Raw genomic sequence first — 27,800 nt, forward strand, 5'->3', positions numbered from 1 at the left:
TGAGGCCTATACTAAATTATAATATCAATGAACATGATTAGGGAAATTGATGCCATACGAACAGCAACAACATTACAGAAATACAGTGAGTTGACAATTGAAAAAAAAACATGTTTACTCTGATTACGATACTACATTATACCATTATACTCATTAATCATGTTAATGAGGAAACAGTTTCTCGAAACACGAAGTATGAAAAGTGATGAAAAAATACATTAACCCTGACCTGCGTATATACCCCCAAAATATGAAAAGGATTATATAGTCTTGAAAATTCTAGAGGACATAACAAGTTCAAAATATTTACTACATTGGGATCAAGGTTTCTAGATTGGTTAATATTATATAATGATATTTGTTGGGTAATATGATACAAAGTTGTTTGTATGAATGTTATGTTGTCTAAGACAATGCTATATTGTTGCAGTTGATCTTCAAGATAATTGTAATGATATTATTGTAAGTTCATCAGCAAAATAACAACAGCTCTGGTCGTGTCCCTAAGTTACTGATTTGGAACTTGGAGTCCGCTTCTAGGTGTCCACGTGTCATACATCTCCTCTGTGCTGAAAAATTATCCACCATTTCAGACAAGAGTTAAATCATTCTGGGTATTGGGTTGCTAGTTGCGAAAGTATTTTCATATTCTTGCCAAAAAGATTTTTTTTAAAGCCACCCCCACAATGACCAAGATGATGTAACTGCTGTCACCCTTAAGAATCTCTCATTTCACAATAGCAATGTATTGTGACGGTGAGGTGGTGGTAACAACGACAACGAAGATAATGATGATGGTGATGATAATCGAAGATGAAAATGAGGAGACGCGATAGCTCATTTTGTTGATGTTGATGTTTGTGATGATGATGACGACGACGATGATGATGATGATTATGATGATGATGATGACAGTGATGATCTTGCTGATGTTGATGTTTGTGATGATGATGATGATGATGATGACGATGATGTGAAGATGACAACACCACAGGCAGTGGCTCTTGATACCCGAGGTGCTGATATTGTTATTGATGTTACGGTCTGGCTTGATTTATTTCTTCGTCTCGCTATTTTTCTTCCAGACATCTCGTTTGATGCGCTCAAGATGTTGATCTCTCATTCTCGCTCACCCAAAACTCCAATCTCCCACACTGATCTGTGTCACACCGTAGCCCCTCCAAAACACATCGACGGAGGAGCTAAAAGGGGTCATTCACCTACCCCTCTTTTTGGAGATTATCTTCACCAGGGCGTTCTTGAGTAGTACCCCAGTAATGCAAACGGAGTACAGCCACATCAACCAAACCAACTCCAAATCGAGGAATGGTATGTCATTGGAACCAACAATAAATATCTAGTTTGGTCTGGGGTCGTTTTCGCTGATGTGATCGTAGTGTGACACCAACGAAACGACAGCGCACATACAAAATTTAAAGTACCGATCCGGGTGATTATGAAGAATTATTTATTTCTGATCGATCAGGCGATCGGCGGAGATGCCGCGGTCGATTGGTCTAATATGGAAGCTTAAAAGTGCCACCGAGATGTTGAGATAATTATCATTGGAAGTCGACATCTTGATAGCAAAAGATAAGATGACGAGATCCTGGATCTCATCATGTCGACATCTTTTAGAAGAGATGATGAGATGACAAGATCCCGGATCTCATCATGTTGACATCTTTTAGAAGAGATGTTGAGATGACAAGATCCCGGATCTCATCATTTCAACATCTTTTAGAAGAGATGATGAGATGACAAGATCCCGGATCTCATCATGTTGACATCTTTTAGAAGAGATGATGAGATGACAAGATCCCAGATCTCATCATGTCAACATCTTTTGGAAGAGATGATGAGATGACAAGATCCCGGATCTCATCATGTTGACATCTTTTAGAAGAGATGTTGAGATGACAAGATCCCGGATCTCATCATGTCGTCATCTTTTAGAAGAGATGGTCAGATGACAAGATCTTCGATCCATGATCATGTCATCTAATCATCTCTTCTTAAAGATGTAGACATGACGAGTTACGAGATCATGACATCTGATCATCTCTTCCACTGGATGTAGACCGGGATGTAGACATGACGAGATCCAAGATCTTGTCATCTGATCATCTCTTCTACAAGATGTCAACATGATGAGATCCGAGATCTCGTCATCTCATCATCTCTTCTAAAAGATGTTGACATGATGAGTTCCGGGATCTTGTCATCTCATCATCTCTTCTACAAGATGTCAACATGATGAGATCCGGGATCTTGTCATCTCATCATCTCTTCTTAAAGATGTTGACATGATGAGATCCGGGATCTTGTCATCTCATCATCTCTTCTAAAAGATGTTGACATGATGAGATTCGGGATCTTGTCATCTCATCATCTCTTCTAAAAGATGTCGACATGATGAGATCTGGGATCTCGTCATCTTATCTTTTGCTATCAAGATGTCGACTTCCCGAGATAATTATCTCAACATCTCGGTGGCACTTTTAAGCTTCCATAGTCTAAAGTACTTGAAAATAAAGACATGAAGGTTGAGGTTCGATCTCCGGAACGGCATCTCGGCCCCTATACTCTGGCCAGGGAAGTGGGAGTTCTAAGCTTCCACTTCCCTGCTCTGGGCATAAGTATTTGATCATTGCAGTGTTTTAAAGCAAGATAGAACACTTTCTTTACATTAGCAAACTAATGAACCACAAGTACGATTTCCTAGCAAGCTTGACAGGAATGAATGGAAATATCTGCATTTATTTGCCACTCCATACCCAGGGGAGTAGCAAGGTATCTGTTTGAACCTTTAGCATGTTTAGCCAGAACAAGATGGTACACATTCTTGTCAACTTGTCCACTCATCACATGGTCTACCTTCATTTAGTCTAATGCCATTCCGTCCATCAACATTTCGTCTAACAGCTTTTTGGTCCAATAACCATTTGGTTCAATAATCACTTCGTCTAATCACCATTTCATCTATGAACATTTTGTCTTAAAACCAGCTGGTCTAATAACCATTTTCTTTTCATTCATTTCGCCATAGACATAGTCTAATTAGACCAGATGAAATTAACTAAATGGCTATTGGACCAACTGGTTATTGTGCGAAATGGTGAGTTGATAAAATAGCAATTAGACCACGTGGATAGTGACGAACTGATGGCAGACCAAATGATAGTAGACGAGTTGGGAATCGGCATTAGACCAATCGGAAATAATCCCATAATACATATTACATTTGGGAGCATCCTGCAATTAAGATGAGGAAAACTTTACACTAACCATCTAAGAACTTGCTTGCGTTACGGCTTCCTTTAAAATTATTCTGAACAATAATCTCCGAAAGGTTTAGGACAAGGAGATGGACAGATACAGGCATGTTGGCTCAGTGGTAGAGCGTCCGCCTCATGAACGGGAGGTCGTGGATTCGATCCCCGGCCGATTCATACCAAAGACTTATAAAAATGGGACCTTCTTGCTTGGCGCTCAGCATTTAGACTGGAGAAGGGTAATAATAACATATTATGTTATGCAGGGCCCGCTGGAAGTGCAGTCTTATGATTGAAGTGGCTACCCTGGGTAAATAAAACATTATTATATTAGTAGTAAAACAATGACTAAATATCACACAAGAACCCTTGCGACTCATGCAGCTCATTTGCCATGAAATCTCTATGACCATTTGGTAATTCGGACTGCATTGACATTGACCATGTTGACTCTGCTTTTCAAACGTACTGTGATGGACATGACACAAACGTGTCCTGATCATCGGGAAAATCAATAAACCTTTACATCGCAAACCACGTGCGTAAATGTTCTTTTCATTAGAAGATAAATCACATTACTACCGTTCTGCATATGGCACAATTCTACCCCTCTCCTCAGAATCGCATGAACATACCCGTCAAATCTTTGGCCTAGTTTCATTTTATGCCAAAGTATATACAAGGTCTCCCTGAAGCGATTTCAACAGTCTTTGACAGATTAGACACGCAGTGTCATTATTCGTTTATCATGGAGCAGTGTGACTCCACGAATGTTGTCACCCCGCGGCTCGAGTGAGGACAAACATTGAGAGAGACACTATCAACGTTTGAAATACTTTGAATTTGGGTATTATATGGGAGGGGTGGTGACCTAACTACCAGTCTTGAATGACTCCCAAGAAGTTGGGGTTCCATCGGTATGGCGCTGGTGGATTGGCGCGAATGTTCAGGCGTGGTTCACACGACACGCTGTCTTTTCTTACGCATATACGTCCGTCACTAGTACGGTCTTTGACGCACCATGAGGGTGACGGTATAATTTCAGACGGAATGGGGGAGGGGCGTTTCGTAAAGCGCCATGTCCATGATTAAGTCTTTTCTTTTTCGGAAGCTTATAGGCATCATGAAATGCGTCAGTGTCTGCCATTTCGACTCAAGAAATGACGCAAGTTATGACGCAACCAATATGACGCATCATGCAAAGTAAGCAAATAATAAGATTCAGTGTATGCCTATATGCAAAACTGGAGACGATTGAGGGGAAGGCAGGGGGGGGGGTAAATGAAAAAAGAAAGGTGTATATAATCTCATTCTAGAGTTTAGGTTTAGAGTAAACAATCACCAAGTTTCGATGTTTCTTGTATGCCATAAACAGAGAATGAAAACTTAGAAAATATCATGAATATAAACACACGAAACCTTGAAGTTCAAGAATGATAGTCATCGAAACTCCATAAAGATGATTGGCATCAATATTGAATGATTTACACCATCTATCCGTGTTAAGATTAAAGGTTGAATCCATCTTCTGTCTTTAAAGTGACACTGCATTTGCCTATTTATGAGCGCCATCTTTAGGCGAGTTTTGAATGATAGTGACAAGATGTGGTGGATGCATCCCTCCCCTATTGAGGATTCCTTAAAAAATATCTTCAAGCATTTCCCTAAATCAAATATGGACAAGAAACAAAGTATATGGTTGTGAGCATTCATATGGATTTGGTGAAATGTGGGCTAACTTATGGAACTTTTCTTTCCAACTATAGAGGTCGTGTCAGTACTTGAAAGGTATCTCTTCTGGCTTGATATTGATGGGTAAGAAAGATCTTGTAAAGTTGTATATCTACTGTAAATATACTCGACAGCTACTTGTGCAAGTCAGTTTTCAGTCTCCAATTTGCTTGAAATATTCCAGTCAGACCTAGGTCGATTATGCATAATTGTGAAAAATGTGCAAGCGAAATGAATGTCGTATGGATTGCAGCAAGTATGAAGATATAGCATGAAGGGGGGGGTACAAATCTCACCCTCTTATCAAGCTAATAGGCCACCCGTAGCCACAAATCATTCCCGACATTCACCCAGTGACGCAAACTGCAATTTAGCCTAGGACAGGAACGTTCAACAATGCGAGTGGGCATAAACACCCACTAACTTTCTTCGAAACAAACATTCGTTTTCAGAGGCAAATCGTGAAAATAAAACGACATGATTTATTCCAAGCACGTGATAACATGACACAAATACTTACGTTTGAGTGGGTGGAATGGATGTTCAATGTTACGGTCACACCAACGAAATCGACTCCAAATCGACCGATATTTGTCATTGGAATCAAACGTAATAGCAATGATCGGTCTTGAAATGGATTCGTTAGTGTGACCGTACACCATTTGGAACGCTCGAATGTTGCTGCGGATATTTGCTGTATCTGGGGAGTGTTTCATAAAAGGAAGTATGTTTCATCTGACTGTTACCATAATTTAAATCAGACACAATATGCTTCTCAGCCAATCAGAATCAAGGAAAGTTGTCATATCTGATTTTGTCAGACGTCAAATTTACGCTCTCCTGAGCAGCGGCAGTGGAGCTAGGAGTTGACAGGAAAGACTAGTGTTCAAGTCACTCGATTAGCGCCCTCCCTCAGAGGCAATAGGAATGCACGTAAACGGAGTGTCAGAAATGTGTAAGCTGGAGATGACTGACGCATACAAAGCAATGCGCTTCAGCTACTGAGATGCAGAGGTCTATGGCTTTAATCACTATTTATGATTTTTAATCATCATTATTTCTTATTGTTTTGCCAGTTGGTTGTTTTCTGGCCGTCAGTTAAGAAGGCTGTTCGTCAGTGATTGTCGCAACTTAGAGCGCAGCCACTAAATAGGAGATCATTTTGTGAAGGTTATTGTGCAACTAAAGAAAAAAAGTATCATGTGTAATCAAAGACTTTAAATTTAGCACATGTCGTCGATATGTTGCCTGATTCTCCCCCGAAAGTACAATGTATCATTTTAGTCCAATAATAAGATAAGAATAAGGTTACGGCAGGGATTCCATGATATGCAAAATTGACTTCAAGCTTTCAACATGATATGTCGGAGGTACCTCTAACAAACACAAAGCCATGTAAATAAATTCATGTTTATCATCACTCAACTTGACGCGTCTTTAATTTTATAGGCCTCGAAATTTGGCGCGATTTGAGGGAAAGTTCTTGATTTTGTTCCAAACCTGAATCTGGACTAATAAACGTCAGTATGCAGGAAATGGCACAATATCTGAAACATCTTCATTCATTTCACATTCTGCTGGCCGTAAATCTGTGTTTGATTGAATCAAGAAAATGTGGCTCGTTCAATGAAAAAGGATCATTAAAATAAGCCGATAAGTATTGCCATGATTGTTCAGAAACAGAGAAGATGTGTCCTTTATTGTTCTTTACTCGGATTGTAGTCCAAATTGTAATTGACATGAATTTAAACAAATATTATTCAAAGGAAAACTGGCATCAATACTGCTAATTTATTAGAAAAAGGGGTAACATCGCTCGAATTGATCGATCAAGACCACACATGTAGCAATATATCCTAAATGTGTATGGAGAGAGAAATAGAGGCTGGAACATAATTTTAGTAACCTGCTTAACCAACTGAAAGTAGGTAACCTAATATTTCGAAATTAAGACAACTGATACATTTGATTGAATATGAAAAGATATAGACCCCACATGACGATGCATGAACAAATAAAAGGGAGAATATAATGGAGAGAGAGAAAGAGGGGGGGGGGTGTGATGAGAGGAAGGGGAAGGGAGAAATTCAACCTTCCATATTTTAATGAATTACTTCTGAACGGTTTTACAATATGCCTATTCGGCAGTTTTCAAATTTGATTGTGACAGAAAAATATCCCCACTTCATTCTTGAGTAAAAAAAAATCACGCTTTAAATGAAATATATACACCCCTCTTTAAAAAAACAACAACCTACCTTTGGTTCTATAAAATACGAACCCGCACTTGCAGTCTTCCTGATTCAATTGGCAAATTGGCAACGGATACATGGACAGCAATTTCGATGTTCACATCATCTCGAGGATAGCAAACGGAATCTAATTTGATTCATTACGGAATATTAAGGGAAAATTGTCAAATTTTGTACTTTCTGCTCAGCGGGTGGTAGTGCCACGGTAACTCAATGCCTGTATAGTAGATTCTCTTCAAGCCACATACAAAAATGTCAAATCATTAGGGCCTCTTAGACTTATAGCTTGGTTTTCAACCTCGGTTCTGAGTTATGTGGTGACATTTTTTGTGAATAAGGTGGGAGAAAAATAATTAAAATAAAGAGCATTCCATATTTCATAGATCATACGAATTTGAATTAGATTTGTAACCCAACAGCCATGACAGTGTTTAACTTTGAATATGAGATAACACTTGTTCATGATGGTTCTAAAATGTATGAAAGAAATGATGGGATTTTGATTTAAATGACAAGAGATATATTATATTTCAGTTGTGGCATTTTTTGTTTTAATTACAACCGAGTAAGTGCCCCGATGAGACAGGATCCTTATCCGAGAAGGAGAACAGTGGTGACTCGTGTCCATCTTTTTTACTTTCCTTTTTCTTTTACCCCAATAGACCTTATACACGTGACGTCATAATCCCAAAGCGCCCTCCCTCAGAGGATATAGGAATACGCGTGAAAGGAGTTGTCAGTGTTGCGCCAGCTGCAGATCACCAACGCATGAAGGTGTTTGTCATTCTTTGAAGCAAAGATTATCGCATTTTTGAGGGATGTCCCGCTTTAATTGCTTGTGGAAATCTACTGTTGCAGTATTCGTCATGTTCGTTGGAATTCATGTCCAGATTTCACTGGCGTACAGGGGGGGGGGGGCTTGGGGGCATACCCCAATAAAAAAAATGCCAAATTCGCTCGAACGCATCTTTTAAGAACTTTTTCTAAATCTGTCATATTTGGCTCTACACCCTACTGCCAGATGTATATACTTCAATCTTCCAATGCCAATGACCTGATATAGGAAACAGATATTAAAAGACAATGTATGAAGTAACTGTACATTTAGGCCGACTTGTAATATATATGTAGATGTAAATACTCAAAATAATTCTCCTTTTGAAATCGAACATAAACTAAATCGACAACATGGCCTAACTACGGAACTATGGGAAATCCATCTCCAAATTACACATGCACACTGTAATGTATATACAGGTGGGGCAATTTGTGTGGTTTGCAATGTCTAGTTTACACCTCTTAATTAAATTATTAGTTAATCCTCTTTATTTTGTGGCTTACGAGTTCAATGATACAGCCATGACAGCGTTGGGTATGCCCATCACCGAGCAGCCGGAATAGGTTAAAATCGGCTATTCGTGTGGTCAGTGGCACTTATCCTTTTAATCAATTAAAATCCTTTGTCAATCACACACCTTGGATAATCATTAATTAGTGTTAATTTATCTTGCATTATCTCGAATCCTTAAATCTTAAATCTACAAAAATCTTCAAAATCCTTGATCTATATTTACCTTCACACGCTATATCTTGGTAATTGATTATGTTCGATGTTTTGTTTGCGAGGAGGGAGGTGTGTTTTCAACAGTGGACAGTTATACCAACTTGTCAACGATATCGATTTCAAACCAACCGATAGTATATTATTAGAACTTTGATCGGGCTGGAATCGGTTTGTTTTCAAGAATGGAACAGTCACACCAGCGATACCGATTCCAAACCGACCGATAGTATATAATTGAAAATAACGTATTAGTTTTGTTCGGTCTGGAGTCGATAGCCATGATAGCTGCGACGTCACGGTGGAGGGGGGGGGGGGTGGGTGGAGGTCCGTCCTGACACCAAGGTGTTTTATGTCAATTAAACTGACATCGAATGCAGAAAAATAGTTAGAGATTTCTGCAATTTTAACGCAGTGACACCGCCCATAAGGTGCCCCCGTCATAACTATACCATGTGATATAATTTTTTTGAGGAACCGTTTTCTTGGCAACTTTGCAATGATTATTATTACCTGACATAATCGGACAAATTGTTTCAATCACGCTTCTATTGAAAATGTATTCGACCATCAGGAGGTGTGACATACCAATCAAAACTTAAAACAAAAGAATGATAATGATCATCTATCACATTATAACGACTAGAGAAAGAAAGGTGGTCATTTCAATATTTGATCTGTTTCTGTTATACCATCTTGGGTTATCTACCGTTAAATATAAGAATTGCACCATCCTTCCCCATATTCAAATCAATGCTAAAACTTATTCTCAAAATAATATTTATAATGTTCAATATATTATGTTGTTAAATATTGTTTTCATTTCATTCGTTTGTAACTTGTATGTACTGATTCAATTTATTCTAATTTGTATTATGTATTTTAGTTTTAAGGTTTATTGTATTAGTTAGGTATGGTTTAATGTATAATTTAGTAATTAAAAATATTTTGTATAGTCTTTTGACTATTATGCGCTATATTTCCATATCCATTTATGCTCTATATTATACTGTTTTTTTTTACGAAGTAAGAATGCCCTTCTGTAAAATTGTATTTGATTTGTATTGTTTTATATTACTTTGTATTATGTTTTGAATGGAAATGAAATAAAAGAATTGAATTGAATTGAATATCAATTTCAAATATTATTATCATTATTATTGGATGTCTTGGTATATTAGCCCCCGGGCCATCCCGAGATGTTTAATCTCTCCCGCTTATGAATACAGAAATATTTTTGGACATTGCAATAATATTTTCGATGTCTCATTGCCATTTCCTTTAAAATGGCTTTATACTTTAAGCAAATATACTGGGAAATTGATATATTTACATGGCACACAAGTAGGCTATATACTGTACATGCTGTTATCTGTAACATATGCAAGGGCAATTCGTCCAATTACCAACTCTTCTGCTATATATTTTTTTGTCTACCATCAGTTCGTCCACTATCCCCATGGTCTAATTGCCATTTCGTCTGCTCACCATTTCGTCTAATAACCAGTTGGTCCAATAGCCATTTAGTCCATATACCATTTGGCCTAAGTGTTAGTTGGACGATATGAATGAAAATGAAATGGATATTAGACCAACTGGTTATGACACCAAATGGTTATAGACGAACTAGTGATTAGACAAAGTGATGATTGGACTAAATGGTTATTGCACCAAATGGTTGTTAGACGAAATGTTGATGGACGGAATGGCATTAGACTAAATGGAGTTAGACCATAATGATGATGAGTGAACGGGTTGGCAGTAGACGAATTGGCAATTTACCTATTAGACTTCAATGTATGAATAAGTATGCATGTATGCCAACTAACGTACCAGAGAAAAAAATCTTCTCAAATCAGGGTTCACCCTGAAAAGGATTGTTCTAAAATAGCAGAAAAAATGATTTAAAAAAATGGTGAAAGTCCACTAAAGAAATTAATCTGAAATTTAAGGTTTGGATTTGTGACGTCATAAACGAGCAGCTACCTCGTATTTTATGTAATATAAAATACATAATTTTCAATTTCTAATGGTTCGTGACGACTTGTTTTTGTTCTTCCTTTAGTAACGGGTGAGAAATGATTTGTCTATTGATATTCCGAAGGTACAGTAATAAAAAATTCAATTTTCTGAGAAAATGAAATTTCATTGATTCTTTACCATACGATATGTATATGTACATAATTATGATCAAAGTTGCTCGCATATGACGTCAGAAATCAAATAGTTGAAATTCTAATAACTTTTTTGTTCTTTGATGGATTTTTATCAAACCTTCGGCAATATTTGTAATTATCTTTTATGCTATTTTTAAAATAGAGTTTTTGTCAGGGTGAACTTCCCCTTCAAGCAAACATTTTTTTATGCGAGATGATGGAGTGAGCAGTAAAACAAAAAAGGTTATATTTCATCAACAACGTTTGGTCTGTTTTTATCTCAATGATCACAAATTACGTTTGGACAATATCCAAAGAAAGAAGTCGGAACTTTGTCCACATATTCCTTGTCTCTCCGATAATCTCAAATTGATAATTCAATGGTCAATCAACACATTTCAAGTGATCTGTAGTCTGATAATTATATTCACACGAATTTGATCTTGCCATGAGAAATTGTATAGTTAAGGGAATAATTCCAAAACGTAAATGAGTGAAAATTGAGATATCAATTGAATGTTTTAATAATAAAGTCGTCAATTTAAACCATCGATTTACTGATTGTTTCCAGTCAAGTTGGCACGCTAGTAAAGACTGAATTTACAGATTGTTTGGATAACGATAATTCAACTACATCCCAAGATCTAAATTCATTTGGAAAACTTAAAAACGTCTCCTGAATTACGTTAAGAATAACTGGAGTATGGATGCCAAAGTGTGAACCAACATGATTTATTGAAATGTCAATGATTTATTTCAAACGATATCAAAATGATAATTTCTTGATCAAATCATAATAAGTTGTAATAAGCAGAAATGATACCACATGTATCTATAAAAGAAGAGTAAAAACAACATTCCATTAAGTGAAACTGATTTTTCTTGCATAAAATATAGCATAACTAGTGAATGTGCGATATCTTTGGCTCCTCAATAAACAGATATAATCGGTGTTTTAATATAACTTTCAGCGAAAATTATACATAACTTTAATATAACATGCTATAGCTTATGAAAATAAACATGATGAATTTGTTGGTGGTATATAAAGCTGCTGCTTCTTCTCTTTAAAAAAATGTATATATTAGTTGGACTTTTGGCTATTCAAAACCATTTCAATTCATCATGATATATAATTTCTATTGTAATGATTTGGTACGAATCTCTCTGAAACACATTAAGTCACGTAAACATATTGAAATCCTGAATCCCGGCATCATTTCACACCCGTCCATTTGTCATCACATCCGTAATGATTAACTAAGCATGTAGAGGTGGTTCACTCTTCTTCGAAGAAGGTCCCCCCAAAACAGGGGATGTGTCCCCGGGATGTGTCGGGTAGATGAACTTAAAGGAGGATGGGACACATGGAACAAGTTAGGTTGCGTGAAGGCAGAAAATGATAGATCAAGATCAACGAAATATTGAGTAAAACTGGATAAACAATAGGAAAGTAATGAGCATTGATCGTCGGGAACACTGATGCAATGTAGATTATTACACGTCCTCTCATCGACAAACATCTCATTTTTGCGATACAAAAAATAAGAAGATTAAAGTGAAGTGCATTGAAATATCAATTGAATGTGCTATATAAATGTAACTTATATACTATTTTATTGTATTGAAGTACATGTATGTAATTCAATAAATGGGAAGTTGTGTGACGTCACAGAACTTGGTCGAATTGTTAAAGCGAGAGTCTACATGCACAGCATTAATGATCTCAATATTCAAGTGCTGATATCTTTCTTATTATTCATTCAATCATCCTCAAAAGTAAATTTTGTTTAACTATTTCTTTGATTTTGGTATTTTTATGAATTAAACTGATTTAAAGGGGTTAATTCTCCTTTAATATTGTCGAGGAACACGAATAATGAGGATAAGACTATACATTCAACAAGATCCTATATTGATACATCCTTGTTTTCAGCGCTCAATCTTGGTATTAACCAGATATTCCAATTATCGTGATTATTGGATCAAGATATTTTTAGATTTTTTCTTTTTAAACTCCATATCTATCAACTAAAATTGAAATCTATACTCGTGGGGGTGAGAATGCCAGAAAAAAGAGGAAAGAGGAGGATTTTTTAATATTGTTTTATTATCCTTTCCAATTTCATTATTCATATCAGGAATACTTTCTACCGTCACTTCGAAGGAGTAAAAAACGAGCGAAAGTTATTCAGTATACACGAATTTTTATATTCAATTTTTTTTTCTTCAAGTTTTGTATTCAGGGGCATGATAACGAACGACATCGTTGGTTCCTTTCCCTCGAGTAATTAATTTCTTAGGCTCGTGATTTTTCAAAAAAAGAATGATAGCGACGAATATAACAGGAACAAGGTTTGTCTTGGATTTGTGATCATCATGAACACTTCTCCACAGTCTTGAAATGCTGGACAACATACTGTCCACACAACAATTGGTTAAAACTTTATCCAATTATTGGTAGATTTAAACCAATAATGTGCTCTGGGTGAAAACTGCCAAGTATTGGTTGAAAACTACCCAGAGTTGGATAATTTTGTTAACCAATTGTTGTGTGGCCAGTATGTTGCCCAACATTTTAAGAATGTAAGAAAAGAAGACCTTTTAAAATTCTCATTAATGTGCAACTGTAGACGATGCGGTGTAAGCGTTGTATTAAGAGAAGATATTATACGCACATATACAGGCTAAGAAAATTGTCGTTAAGAGCTAGTCCCAATCTCCTATCCGTCAAATTTCCTGAATAGGGGTTAGGGGACTCGATGAAAACATCTTTATTTCATAACATGTCTTGGATCGGGTAATAGGCTCATCAAAATTGGGGTCAGCTTCCGATGAATTAGGTCTAATTTTGAAAGTATACTTTTATCTCTTCGTGATTATTAATACTGTGCTGTGTTACTACTGTGCCTATGGGTAAATTCACTGAACGTATACATTGTTTTTTATAGCCGGTTTATTGAAAATTAATTAAACAGATTCTAATTGTGATACATGTACAAAAAATATTTATCAACTATGGGTCATGTGCTTACAAGAGGGAATATGTATGTTTTTTTTGTAACGCGGAATGATGTATACAGTTTATACAATGTTGTTTGAATAATTACCCATGATAGGGTTGTTGTTTTTTACCTCAAAAATGATCAGCTAAGATTTCTTGAATAATCATAAAAGAGTTATTTCCAAGCCGATCACCTCTTCTATCATCATGATCATATCCCCCAAAATGGGGAAAAAATGTATTGTTCTCTGCTAAGAGAGGTCAGTGCTCGTCATCGAGGAGCGTTGGAGCCCAGTGGATTAGCCTGCTGACTTTGAAACAGAGGGCCGTGGGTTCAAATCCCAGCCATGGCGTAAATCCTTCGGCAAGGAACTTATCCACATTGTGCTGCACTCAACCCAGGTGAGGTAAATGGGTACCTGGCAGGAATCTATTCCTTGAAATACCACCGCGCTTTAATTTAAAGCCTGTGGGGCTAAAGCCAGGGTACATTTGAGCGCATAAGGACGCATTTGGCAGTGATATGCGCTATATAAGCAAGATAAAGCATGTTGGTATTATTATCATTATCATCCCCGCTTTAAAAGAGATGTACTAAAGTGGTTCAACATACCACATATATTTTTCTTGGGTACAAATCTTGGCCTTTGTGTGAGGGAGGGGGGGGGTTAACGTGCCCCCTTGATACGCGCCTAATTAGCTATTATGGTAGTGTTAAGTCTTCTTTCGAGAAATGCCCAAATGAAATATACCACTGATTTAATGACAATGAGGGTCAAGATAAGTGTTGGATAGTTCTTTCTTCTTTTTAACGCAAGTGTTTGACGTCACAAGTCTGGAGAGGTTAGCTAATTATACCTTATATGCCCTCACATAACAATACAGCATATTCACCCCTAAAATCCCACTAATTTCCTTCTTTATCACAAGCACTGAACTGAGATAATTGACAGCCACTTTAGGCAAATAAAACGGATTTTAGGGAACATATTTGCTCAAGAATAGAGGCCACTTGAGTTGGGTTTTGCAAACATTTCTTAAACAGGGGCCTTTTCTTATTCAATGTGCCCTATATTAAGAATGAGATTAATCAGTTGTATATTTGCGTTTTCAATAGGGGGATGCAGACAAGCCTCTGTGAGCATTTCTAACGTGTAGACTACACGGAACAAAGTTGGACCCGAAAGATTCACCATGTTCACCAACAATGCGAATCTCATTTCACATCAAATGTTGCCCAAATATTTTAATGTTAGAGGGAAATGAAACCCTTGAAACAAGACAGCTTGTGCAAAAGCGAAAAAATCAGATTAGCGAAAGTTTGAGAAAAATTGAATGAATAACAAAAAATTTATGAGCATTTGAAATTTAGATCATTATTGTAATGTAGATCCTCCTGTTGGCAATGCGACAAAGATGTGTGATGTCACATGTGAACAACTTTCCCATTACTTTTATATATATTTCACTTAAAATGCCTTTTTTTATCAAATCTATCAGTGGATCACATAGTTTCTCTATAGGAGGGCATGTAATACAGATTTTCCGAAGAATACATTATGGATAAAGAGTTTGTATCACAAGAAGAAAGAGCAAAAATAGACATATTCAGGGAATTATATAGTCCATCAAAATGGATAGTTGTTCACATGTGACATCACAGGTATTTGTCGCATTGCCAACGTGTGGATCCCCACACCATTGTTGATCGCAATATTCAAATGCTCATAACTTTCTCATTATTTGTCCTATTTTTCTCAAACTTGCTTTGATCCTATTCTTTGATTTTTCTGTTTCCACACAAGCCAACTTGTTCCGAAGGTTTCATTCCCCTTTAAGAATAACTAGAGGGACATGCATGGATACCCAGTATTTGCGATGTTCAGATTAGACCACGCTTATGTGTTTTTAATGACAGGTAGGCCTATATAATGGTGGTTTATAATAATGATAATAACGCTATATTTACCCAGGGTAGCCTGGGTAAGTTAGGAAACTGCTCTACCAGCGGGCCCTGCCTAACATAATATATTATTATTATGAGCGCCTAGCAAGAAGGCAGAAGGTCCCATTTTTATAAGTCTTTAGTATGACTCGGCCTGGGATCGAACCCACGACCCCCCGTTCATGAGGCGGACGCTCTATCACTGAGCCACCATGACCGGTTTACCGACGGGTATCAATCATAATCAGCATGATCAGTGGCCTAATATAGGCCAAGAATTTTTAGGGGTGTATGGGCATATTTTTAACAGTTTAAGTCGCGAGTGAGCGAAATTTGACCTATTAATACGGAATTACTGTCCTTTTGAATTATTTTGTCGTTGATAATCACGATAACAAAGCAAACGAAGAAAAAAAATGAAAAAATGATAAATCATCCGACAAATAAAAATAATATTTATAATATTTTACAGCAATAACGTCATATCTGAGGTGCACTTCCTATTCATTAATTCAATAAACTATCATTCTCTGAAGATACTATGGATAATTTTGTTGGTGCATTCATATTTCTTAGGTATTTTGGATACTTTTCTGACGCGGATGCATTTGAAAGAAATCTAGAGCACTATGTAGGCGGGAGCGGGACGGAAAATGAAATGATAAAAAAACAAGCAACTTTGTATAGCAGCGGCGTTTCCAGGATTTTCCAAAAGGGGGGCAAATTTTTTGGAGGATATTTCGTCCGCGTAAGGTTTTCAACCGCAAATAAAAGAGATTTCGTACCACAAAAAAAATGACAAGCAAAAAAAAAAGGTCTTCAAGTTCAAAAGAGGGGGCACACGTCTGTTTTCCTTGCATTTTTACATTAGATTTTTTTTATTTTGCTTCTCAAAGGGGGGGGGGACATGTCCCCTGGATCAGTTGTGACTTGTCAAGGGGCAGGGGCACGTCTCCTGCATCAGTTGTGACCCCCCCTTAGGTACGCTAGTGTTTGTTAGCCCCACAGCCAAATACGCATTGACCATTTTCATGTTTGGGTCAGCTTTCTCTTTAGGGGCTTGACCCCTTCCATTCCATTTCATCATTGAGCTCTTTCGAAAGACTGACTTCTGAAAGAAGAAAAAGTTATCGACAAAAGAGGTGGGTCGTCCTTGTGCATGAATACAATGAAGATCTCTTCGAGGTAAACTTTCTCTAATGGATCCTTGATGAGTGGAAAAAGGTGCAAATAATATCAGGTAAGTAAAAAACTGTCTTCAACCATGTCAACGAGCAGACATAATAATAGGGTGGCGTCTGGACAGAAAGTACTTTGTATTCTTTCTTCTGGTTGCAGTGTGTGATATTGTCCAGCAGAGTCATGAGAGTAAGCATCGGTTAAGAAGAACACCCTACCCCCATTATAAAATCGAACATCTGAATTCACTGGCGTAAATCCCGGGGGATGGGGGGATATATCCCCCCCCCACTTTTCGAGGAGGGGGATGGCCTGTACAAACATTCCCCCACTTTTTACGGAAGAAATGAAAAAAACATCACAAGAGATAATTGTTTTGTTGGTGAAAATTCTTCCTAAAATACCGCTTAATAAATTAAACAATATCATTGGATCATAAAATGCAAATGAAGAGCCAGTTCACCATTTGCGAACGAAATACTTTTGTCCTTATTATAACATTGAAGAGAAACCCCCGTTTCTTCCAATTCATCAATGTTGGGGTTGTGGGGGGAGGGATTAAGATGGAATGTCAAAACATTTTGAATGTAAAAATCTCTAAAAAACAGTTAAACCATCATGGGGTAAAAAAGATAACAATATCGGAGGGGTATTTGCCATATGGACATACAGTGGCGTAACTACCGGGGGGGGGGGGCATGGGGGGCACATGCACCCCCCCAAAAAAAAACGGGAAAAGGAGAAATGAGGGAGAAAGGACGAAAAAAGTAGTGGGAAAGAAGAAAATATAATTCATTATAATGTTATATTATAATTATTTATGTTACATTACATAAGAAACATTTTTGTCATAACTTTATGAAACATAATTTGCCCAGGGCCTACGTCTTCATTGTTCCTGGTGCTCGCATTGTCTGTTTAACAAGATATATAATCCTGTTGTGCTAAAACATCACGTTTTCAAGTCAATATAAACCAAATATATTTTCTAGCACTTGAGTTATCATATATTGACATATGCTTCTTTTACATGACTCAAAAAGTGATTGCCCCATGTTAAGGTCTCCGTATATAAACATTTCCTGTCCGTGATTACGTTCGCATTAGTGGATTGGTGAGATATGTCTGCTCTTCGTGAATTCCTAAAATCAGTCCTTAAAATGTCCCTTCTTCTAATCTGAATATAAAAAAATTTCAGCTCGCGCTTCGCGCTCGCATCATTTGGTTAATGAAATACCTATATGGTCCTAGTTAATTCCTACAAAGAAACCTTAGAATGCCAAACTTCAGGTCTGAATTATCTAAATTTTCAGCTCGCGCTTCGCGCTCGCAATAGTTCATTGGTGAAATGCGTATGATAATCATGATTGCAATGACTACGAAGAGTGTTTCATGTGTTCAGATGTAATTCTAATAAAATCAGCAAGCGCTTGGCACTCGCATTAGATGACTATGGTGAGATATGCATACTCTTAATGGATTCCTAAAATATATTCCTTAAAATCTCGCTGTTTGTGGTCAAAACATAAGAAAATTTCAGCTCGCGCTTCGCGCTCGCATTGTTTAGCAAGACAGGTACCTATCATGATTACATAAATTTGATTATAATGTCCCTTTTTAGGTGTGAATATAAAAAAAATCAGCTCGCGCTTCGCGCGCTCACTCAGTGATTCAAAAAATTTGCTTGTGCCCCCACGATGCCGTGACCCACGGAACGCCAGTGTGGACATATCAATGACAATTCCTTGCATATCTAAAAACATGATTGCAAAAAAATGCCAAAATATTTCAGTCATCCCCCACCCATCAACACGGATTTACGCCAGTGCATCTGATATTTGCTGAATATGGGAATGATATTTATACATTTATTCATTTATTGGTTTATTTATCGTTCATTTATTTATTTATTTCATTTTTTATTCATTTATTTATCAATTAAAATTAATTAATGAATTAATCTATTTATTCATGTATTGATTTATTTGTCTGTTTATTAATTATTTATTTATTTATTCATTTATTTATATTTATTTATCTATCTATGTATCTATCCACGTATTGGTTGATTATTTGATTAATATATTTTTTTTTCGGGGACTATAATATGACAAGGGACATATAACCTCATCATATTTTGTCAGGTCACATACATTCCGATCCCATCGATGCTGTGTCAGAAGCTTCGATCTATCATGGAGTTCGAAACTTTCGTAAGCACTCTTCAATGAATCTTGCGGGCCAGGTCTTATCCATTTACATGATTCTATTTCATTCTCGCAATCGTGGTTATCATCCCTGATTATCCATTGATTAACTGACCATTTACTGTAAAGAGTAATTCGCTCAGCCAATTAGGCTATTTATCACTCTCTCGAGTCATTAAAATCATGAAAGGTATATGATACGAAGGTGGAGGGGTTAACTTTGCAGAAACTCGAGCCTCCTGATTGTAAGAGCTATCCCGATATACCAATAGGTGGGGGGTGGTAGCAGAAATAGGGTGCCAGTTGACACTGGATGGATTCGCTAATAATTCTTGGTATATGAATAATCATGAAGTTAAAAATAGTTAACAGAAACAGAGCATAACTAAAATTAATAAACTGATATGATGTTATGGTGGTGGAGGTGGGGGCTGCAACAAAGTCAATACAGGCACCAATGTTTTTTTGTCTTGGACTATTCTTACATCAACTTCGTTATTGGGGGGAAATCGTCATAATGAATTATTCATATGATATTCTATTATTTTATTACAAATACAATTGTCCTATACGCATGTCTGCCATAGGACCGAACTATTAGTACCTTGGTGAATCATAATCCATGACAATCAAATTGGAACTTAAATCATGTCAATGGGTCACTGGTCCTAAATATAGAATCATTGATAGAATCATAATCATAGATATAGGCCTAGCAACAAGACTTCAACCGTAGGCCTATATTACAATCCAATTGAAGCCGGTGACTTCATAGAACTCTTCTCCTTCATCCGCGTTTTATCTGTTTATGCAGACAGTATTTACAAATGAGATAAAATGATGCCCTATGACAGACAACAAAACAAATTCGAACCAATTACAGGAGGACAGCTGGGGCTTCAAAGGGGTGCCATCTCCCGATCTCTACCCTATCTTCAAATGTCTCGCCCCCTTTTCCAATACATTATTTTGGTTAATCATGTTAATCGGGTTACTTACAAACAGTTAACGAGTCGCAATACAGTTCATTCATTGTTCCGAAACACGGGCTGCGAATGTCGTCTGATTCTTGGTCAATTTGCAGCGAAATTGGAACAGCATTTTCCCGCCATACTACTCTCGTTAACCACATCAACAAATCCCCCGTTCTTTCGATCTGGGGTTGATTTCTCGGCAACCAAATCGTCCCTACCCCGACTTGATGTCGTCGTCATCAGCAGCAAGGACACCAATGCCTTCATGAAGACAATTATTAGGGGCAGATTTCAAGGCTTCTTCCTGGTGCCCAACGGTCATTTTACTGGCGACGGACAGACGTTTGAATTCTGTCAATGTCTATCGTTAATATTTGAATCTAGTTCTAGTCACACCCATCACACCGATAACGAAACTATGAACGATTTGCCATTAAAAGTAAATGTAGAAGATTTGATCGGTCCGAATCGGTATTGTGACTGTGACATGGATATGATATAAAAACCGTCTATAGTTTGTTCCCGGTGAATGGGTGAAGACGTGTAACAATTTTCAAAGAAACTCGAAATCGAGGGAACGAAGAGACTGAGCTTGCAATGGGGACACTTTTGCATTTTCTAAAGTGAAATGGATTTTCATTAAGAAATGTACATAAGTCTCCAAAATTTCTGGGGGCAACTCGCTTGCCTCCCCCCCCCCCCCCCGTAGTGTAAGGCCATGCCGTCACGCCTATGAAAACGACAGACCCGACACGAGTTATTACGTTATTTCCAAAGGGTTTCACCATGACATTTGCTTCGGTGACAATTGCTCCAAAGAAAAATCTGCACAAGAAGGCAAACATAAAACCTAACCTCTAAAACGAAAAAACCCACATTTTTATCTTGACATTATTCTGAACCAAATCCTAACTATAACCCTAAATGCCTCTGAGATATTAAGACCTGAGCTCCGTAACACAAAGATTAGCAATTGCTCGTAAGCTTGATTTTTACGATTGATTGTACATTGTAGTCAATGGAATCAATCGTAGAAAAATGTTCTACGATCATTGCTAAGCTTTGTGTTACGGGCATCTGGGCGCCGTAACACAAAGGTTAACGATTATTCGCTAAATGAATAACCAATCAAGATCCTCGTTGCATGCGCATTTTGCTAAGTAGACTGATTATGACCAATCAGAACTGTTCTTTGAAATTAGCGATCAATCGCTAACCTTTGTGTTAGGGAACCCAGATCAAATGTCGCAGGAGCAAATGTCGTGTCACCTTCCAATTACATACCATCGGTCAGTTTGGAGTCGTTTTCGTTGGTGTGACCGCCCCTGGTGGGTGTTTCATAAAGCTGTTCGTAAAGTTACGAACGACTTTACGCACGACTGGAACCTGTTCTTAGGTCATAAATCAATTACATAGGGATATCACATAGCACAAGAAAGGATCACCAGTCGTGTGTAAAGTCATTCGTAACTTTACGAACAGCTTTATGAAACACCCACCTGGTGTGACTAGAGGCCCTACCTTGTACATGTCAGTGGTATTCCATCGCTTTTATCAGGATCTGTTAAAAAGGTTTCTTCAAAACTAATATGAGGGGAATACAATTAGAATAGATAGTCGAATGACCCGTTTTCAATACAATAGGGGGAAGATCGCTAAGTGGTCTAATCTTTTAAATTGAGACTTTCAAATGCCACTGAAATGAAATTACGCCAAATTCTACCCCAAAACACACTGTATTGGAATTCAGAATGATTCAAAAGAATGAACACCAAACGGAGAAGGTCCTCCTCTCTGTATCGGTGTGTTTTGTTCAATTGAACAACGAGGCCTTGAGATTCTATAGGACCTCCCATATCAACATGCCTAAAGTAGAAGCCCCATCGTGAAGGGGAAAAAATAACGAAGCCAGATAAAATGGTCAAATCATAGACTTGAAGACTCAACAAAATAAAATATACCCATCTAATTTTCATCCGTATTGTTTGCGTTCTTTCTTTATAAGAAAGTAAAGCGAGGACAAATTACAGCCGAAAAGAACTGAAGTTGATGATATCAAATTAAAATGTTAATATGGCATCGAATGTCCATCTTTGTTATATTCAAAATTGGTTATTTATTTCAGAGAGCTAATCTTTGCCGACAGACGGCTTAATTTGAACTACCATGAAACTTTCTCTATGCTATCATTCTTTCCTTTTCTAAAGCAGGAGGTGGGGGGGGGGGTTGCAGAGTTAACTGCTTCTTCGAAGGTTGCAAGTGAATACAACTAAAAAAGCTAATTGATTCAAACTAACCATTGCGATAGTCCAACAGAATAATGTATGTCGAAGTTGGCTAAAATCTTGACATTTCTGTTCACAAACTAATTTTTTTTTCAGGAACGGTCCAAGTCTAGAAAAAAAACATTTCAAAATACCCATGGCTCCTACCGCAATCGCAGATGGCGTTCAAATGGCCGTCGTTTCCTAAAGTCATTTCTATATGCGTACAGGATCTTTTAGTTTTATCAAATAAAATTTTACCCGTTCTTCCAAATTGAACGAGTATAATCGATACCTTTTTTTATTCATAATGTTCTAAAGAAAAGGAAAGTGGACCTCTCTTCTTTCTTCTATTTCCTTCTTTCTTTCTTTCTTTCTTTCTGTTTTAACTAATCTTTTTCTACATATTATTTGCTGGCCAAAAAGCAATTATTTAAACAGCGTGTGCAGTACATATCACTCCCATAATTCATATAACCAGCCCCCTCTCGGCCTCCCCCCTTCCCTCTCAAATCAATTATTTCCCCCCTCTTTCATAAAATCAAAAAAAAAAATTTCACTCACACTCAATCTCCACTAAGGAACCCATCATCATTTTGGATAGCAATTACTTGACAAAAATGGAGAACAGATTTTGGCAAATAGTTTTCAACAACAAAAAAAGACCGCTGAGATTCTCATAAAAGCTTTTTTTATTCAATTTAATAGGTCCTGCAATGGAAATGTTCTAGTGAAAATTTCTGTGAGCTCAATGGGTCATAACCCGCTCAGCTCAATACATTTGAAAGAGGCCATCGAAACAGTGCTTTGTCATGTTTGTAAAGAGAAGTTTGTGACGAGAAGTATGGTGGGGAAAATCTGAATGAAACGTGCTTGGCAAAAGATTTCTTTCAGATGCATTCCGAAGAAGGGGAGGGGGGTGAGTATACCCACAAATAAGTCCCGAACATTTTGTTTTCTTCATATCCCGATATTGTTTCTTCCATAGATTCTTTTACTTAACAAGATAATCAAACATAGAATTACAAACTGACAAAATTAAGACATCAGTAAAATTCAAGAATAAAAAAATTAACAGCATGAACAGGAGATAAGTAAAAAGTTCTTCCCTACGTTTCTTCATGACCCTGGTCCAAGACGTATGTGACGATTTATAGAATAATCCACCACCCCCCCCCCCCCACCGCCGCGTGCTTTGGCAGGATTTTCACCCCACAAAGACAGATGACAAGATAAAAGATAGAAATCACTGTATTCTGATCCGCCAAAATATTCCATCGGATTTTTATGAGATTTTTGTTTAGAAATTGAAATCCACAAAGGTAGAAGACGTCATAAATGTAAATTGATCATCCATGCGTTATCATACAGCCAAGTGTAAAAATTTGTGAGCAAAACTATGAGAACGAAAAGATTTTTGCATCAGGCGCACAAAAAAGTGAAAATACATACGGTGTCACGTGTTGTTATTTCGAAACTAGTCGAGAATTTCATCCCTATCAAATATTGATAGTGGAGACTGCGGTATGTCCACTATGAGAGGTGTCGGTGCGAATAAAATGATAAAAGCAAAATAAGAAAAATTTTATGGGAGCAAAATAATGAATAAAAGATATGACGATTGCAAACAGTGGCGCGAAGCAAGACAGAAGGGGTTTGGAAGGTCCCCATAAACTATTCCATAGTGATATCACTCATGTCTATCTTATATCAAAGGTCATGACCTCGTCAACTATTCTTGACACGTGACATTAAAGAAATGGAATTTATGGCATAGGATGTGTCCTATTTTCATACTCTCTTGTTTATCACATTAAGAAAAAAATAATTTGTTTTGTCAAGCGCATTTGCTTTACAACTTATATCGTGTTGTGATAATGAAATAGGGATAGTCGTGAAAACCATCGTGGGCTAACATGACCTTGAACTTAATCTGTGGTGTTTGATTAGATTTCAACCCCCGTAGAAGCCTTGAAATAGACTATGGCAAATTGAACTTCAAGAAAAATACAAATCTGTCAGAGATGTTGTCACAAGTCGCATAACCTGAAAGTACTATTGGACTGGAGGACCGTTCCCATTGGCAGAGTGTGTTGACCATGTCAAATGTCAATAAGCATCATGACTCAAAGGGCTTCATGCGCAACTCATTTATTTACATTATGTGCACGTACTAATTTATGAAAGGGATGTGCACCACATGAGCTTCAAGAAAATGAAAATAGGCCTACATCATTTTTTACAATGGTGAAAAGACAGTGCTAACAGGGCGGGTGAACGGAGAAATTGCGTCTTGATTTTGGCCGATGGGTCTTTTGATATAATACAAACAAATTATTCTGACTTCTTTTGTCGGGTAGTTTTGCACTGGCAAACAATCGGGGGAAAAATGTGAAATATGAAATATCTCTCCAACTTGACTGGACTCTCGGGAACAAGATGAAAATTAAAGAATCCTCCTCCCACGGCGTTGAAGCCAATAAATTAATATACAGGGATCGATTTAGAGCACAGGTAATGTATTGATTATACGTGTGTTGTTTAAAAATACGAAATATAACTTGAAACAATATTGTGTTGGGTGTTGGTATATAATGTGGGGTTAGTATGCCATATCGGTGTGGAGTGATATCATTATACATTTGTTGTGTAATGAAATACATAGTATTTGGTTAGGATGCCATATGTGACGGATTGTATCGATTGAAGAATACACATCACGCATCAAAATAAGGCAAGACATGAGACTGGGAACCCACAAGATGAAAACTGAAATCCGAATTAGTGGGGAGGACCATATAGGCCCTATGGGAGAGCTAATGATGAGGAAAATGTATAACTGAGAATGAAAGTGACTTTTAACAGGTACTGGCACTTAATTAACTTTCTCCCTTTTATTTTTCTATTCTTCAGTTTCATTTTGTTTGTTTTTTGGGTTCTGTTTATTTAATCTTTTTATTTACCTGTTTCATTCACCCATTATTCATTTCTTTTGTCTTGCACTGTCTTTCTTTCTTTCTTTTCCTTTTCTTTCTTTCTTTTTCTCTTTCATCTTTCTTTTTTCTTTCTTTCTTTATTTGTTTCTCTCTTCCCCGATCATAGGGCATATTCACTGGCGTACAGACTGAGGATGCATGGGGGCCACATACCCCCCCCGCCCCTAAATCCTTACTACTAAGAATAAATGGGTAAAGAGAAACAAAGAAATGGGAAAATAGGAAATATGATACTTTTCCTTGAATGTTATATCAGAATATTTCACAAACATAAAATGCTGTATTAAAAGGGTCACATATTTTGCTTGCTCATAGCTTTTTTTTTCATTTTGCCCCATTCGCCATATCTGACCCCTCAACTGCTCAAAATTTTTGGGTTATTACGCCGCGCCGGCTGGGCAGAATAATCTTCAAAGACAAAAATAGTATAGTACCTATGAAAAAACCATTGGAAATTTTCGGATCCCTTCATTTGGAGTATTTGTGACCAACCTCAAGAAAAAGCTCTTTAACTATGACCAGAAAGGCACAGAAGCGAAAACTAGAAAACTAGGTTGGGGGCATGGAGCTACTCCGTTAGTAGCTCCATGGATGGGGGTACCCGTATAGTAGACCTTTTTAGCTTGGACCACGGACGGACCAAAGGATTCTGGGATTTGGGCCAAACTTACGAAAGGTTATAACAGTTCGGTGTGTCATTCATATAATAAGACAAGAATGCTATATCATGAAATCATTTTTTTTTTGGTACTTTGGATCTTGGCCAAACAGTCTGCCAAAAGAAATAGGTAATAAGGTTCTCAACGCCGACAATACTTCGCACTGCTGAATATGGAGGTCAAATCATTAGGTACATTCACCTTTCTTGTTCTGAGTAAATTTCTAACAAGATCCCCCATCCTCCATCTTCTCACACTCTCCCCCTTTTTCTCTTTCTATATCTCTGCACCCCCTCCTTCATACACTTTTAAAAAAAACCTGATACAGACAAATAAAAGAAGATTTTTCAGAAAGTAATAACAAAATCATCATAAAACAGGAATTTTTCTGCAATTTAACAGAACAGGTCTGTTTAAAAAGGGGTAAAGGGTGTTTTATTAAAGGAAATTTGTAAGATTCCATACACCAAATACCAATTTCCTGTAAGATTACGCAATCTGGTAAGATACAGGTGTTCTCGAGACTCTGCTGCAGGAACTTCTTTTATTTTAAGGGTGATTTTTTTAACAGTGAAGTGGTTTACCTATTTGTTTATCATCATCCATTTTTGAGAAAATGGAGGGTAGAAATATTGCAACTCTGCTTTGATTGACATAAATCATAATTATTGCTAATACTACTCCATTGGCAGACATTACTCTATGTAATCTTTATACTGTAGCTTGCATTTTGCCCCATCAAGTGCACGCTTTGTTTTCATATACTTTCAATTGTCATTTGTCGATCTTTGTTGGAAATGCAAAATCAATTCATGAATCTTGGAAAGATAAAAAGTCTGTCTTCATTTTCTTTTTCCTCCTCCCCACTTTCTTCATTTGTTTTATGATTACTTCATAACTATTTGCATCTGCCATTGCATTACATGATTACATAACACAAAGTGCGACAGACAGACAGATGACATAAACGATTGTTCAGACAACCGCAGACCTATAAATTTTAAAAGCAATGTTACCCCATGCGTTTCACCCGAAAGACAGAAAGTTAGCCAAGCTTGAAAACGTTAACACATACAAAAAATATGATACAAGCGCGAAAATGACTTTGAATGCATATTCCCCTAATCTGCCATATCTGCGAACAGCTCATATTAGAGATGAATTAATCGATAAAAAAATAGTTTTTCGCACATTTAATTTTGATCGTGTCCTTGAGATCAGATCTCATTGACCAAAATAATCACGATGAGATCAACTAAATAAGCTGGTGTTATTGTATTCATTTGAGGATTTATTGTATGTTATCAGATGATACACATTGCTTCCAAGTTTACCATGTTCACTTTAGGCTGATATGTAATATGTCTCTGAAAGTGATTCCTTCAGTGCAGTCCACGATATAGATACAAAATAAAGAGTAAAGATATCAAAGACTCCACACTTACCCAGAGCTGTGAAGATAACTTTCAGTATGAGGAGTAATGATCAAGATGACAGCTACTATACTGGTTAGCACGCAAATCGTCTGAACCTCCATTTTGTTTCCTTGCTTCCTTCCAATAAGCAGAAAATTTTCCAAAATAAGTCCTCGAAGTTC

The 27,800-nt window shown here is 37.1% G+C and overlaps 1 protein-coding gene across 1 annotated transcript in view; it reads right to left on the bottom strand.

The window, feature by feature from the left end:
- Nucleotides 1–20,606, bottom strand: part of LOC121429013 (epidermal growth factor-like protein 7) — a 67,030-nt gene extending 46,424 nt beyond the window's left edge. Inside the window, exon 1 of the mRNA XM_041625909.1 lies at nucleotides 20,503–20,606. Coding sequence (XP_041481843.1) covers nucleotides 20,503–20,606 — 104 coding nt within the window. The remainder of the gene's footprint in view (nucleotides 1–20,502) is intronic.
- Nucleotides 20,607–27,800: the final 7,194 nt, after the last annotated feature.

The sequence above is a fragment of the Lytechinus variegatus genome, chromosome 15 (assembly GCF_018143015.1).
Source record: "Lytechinus variegatus isolate NC3 chromosome 15, Lvar_3.0, whole genome shotgun sequence".
NCBI classification, from domain to species: Eukaryota; Metazoa; Echinodermata; class Echinoidea; order Temnopleuroida; family Toxopneustidae; genus Lytechinus; species Lytechinus variegatus.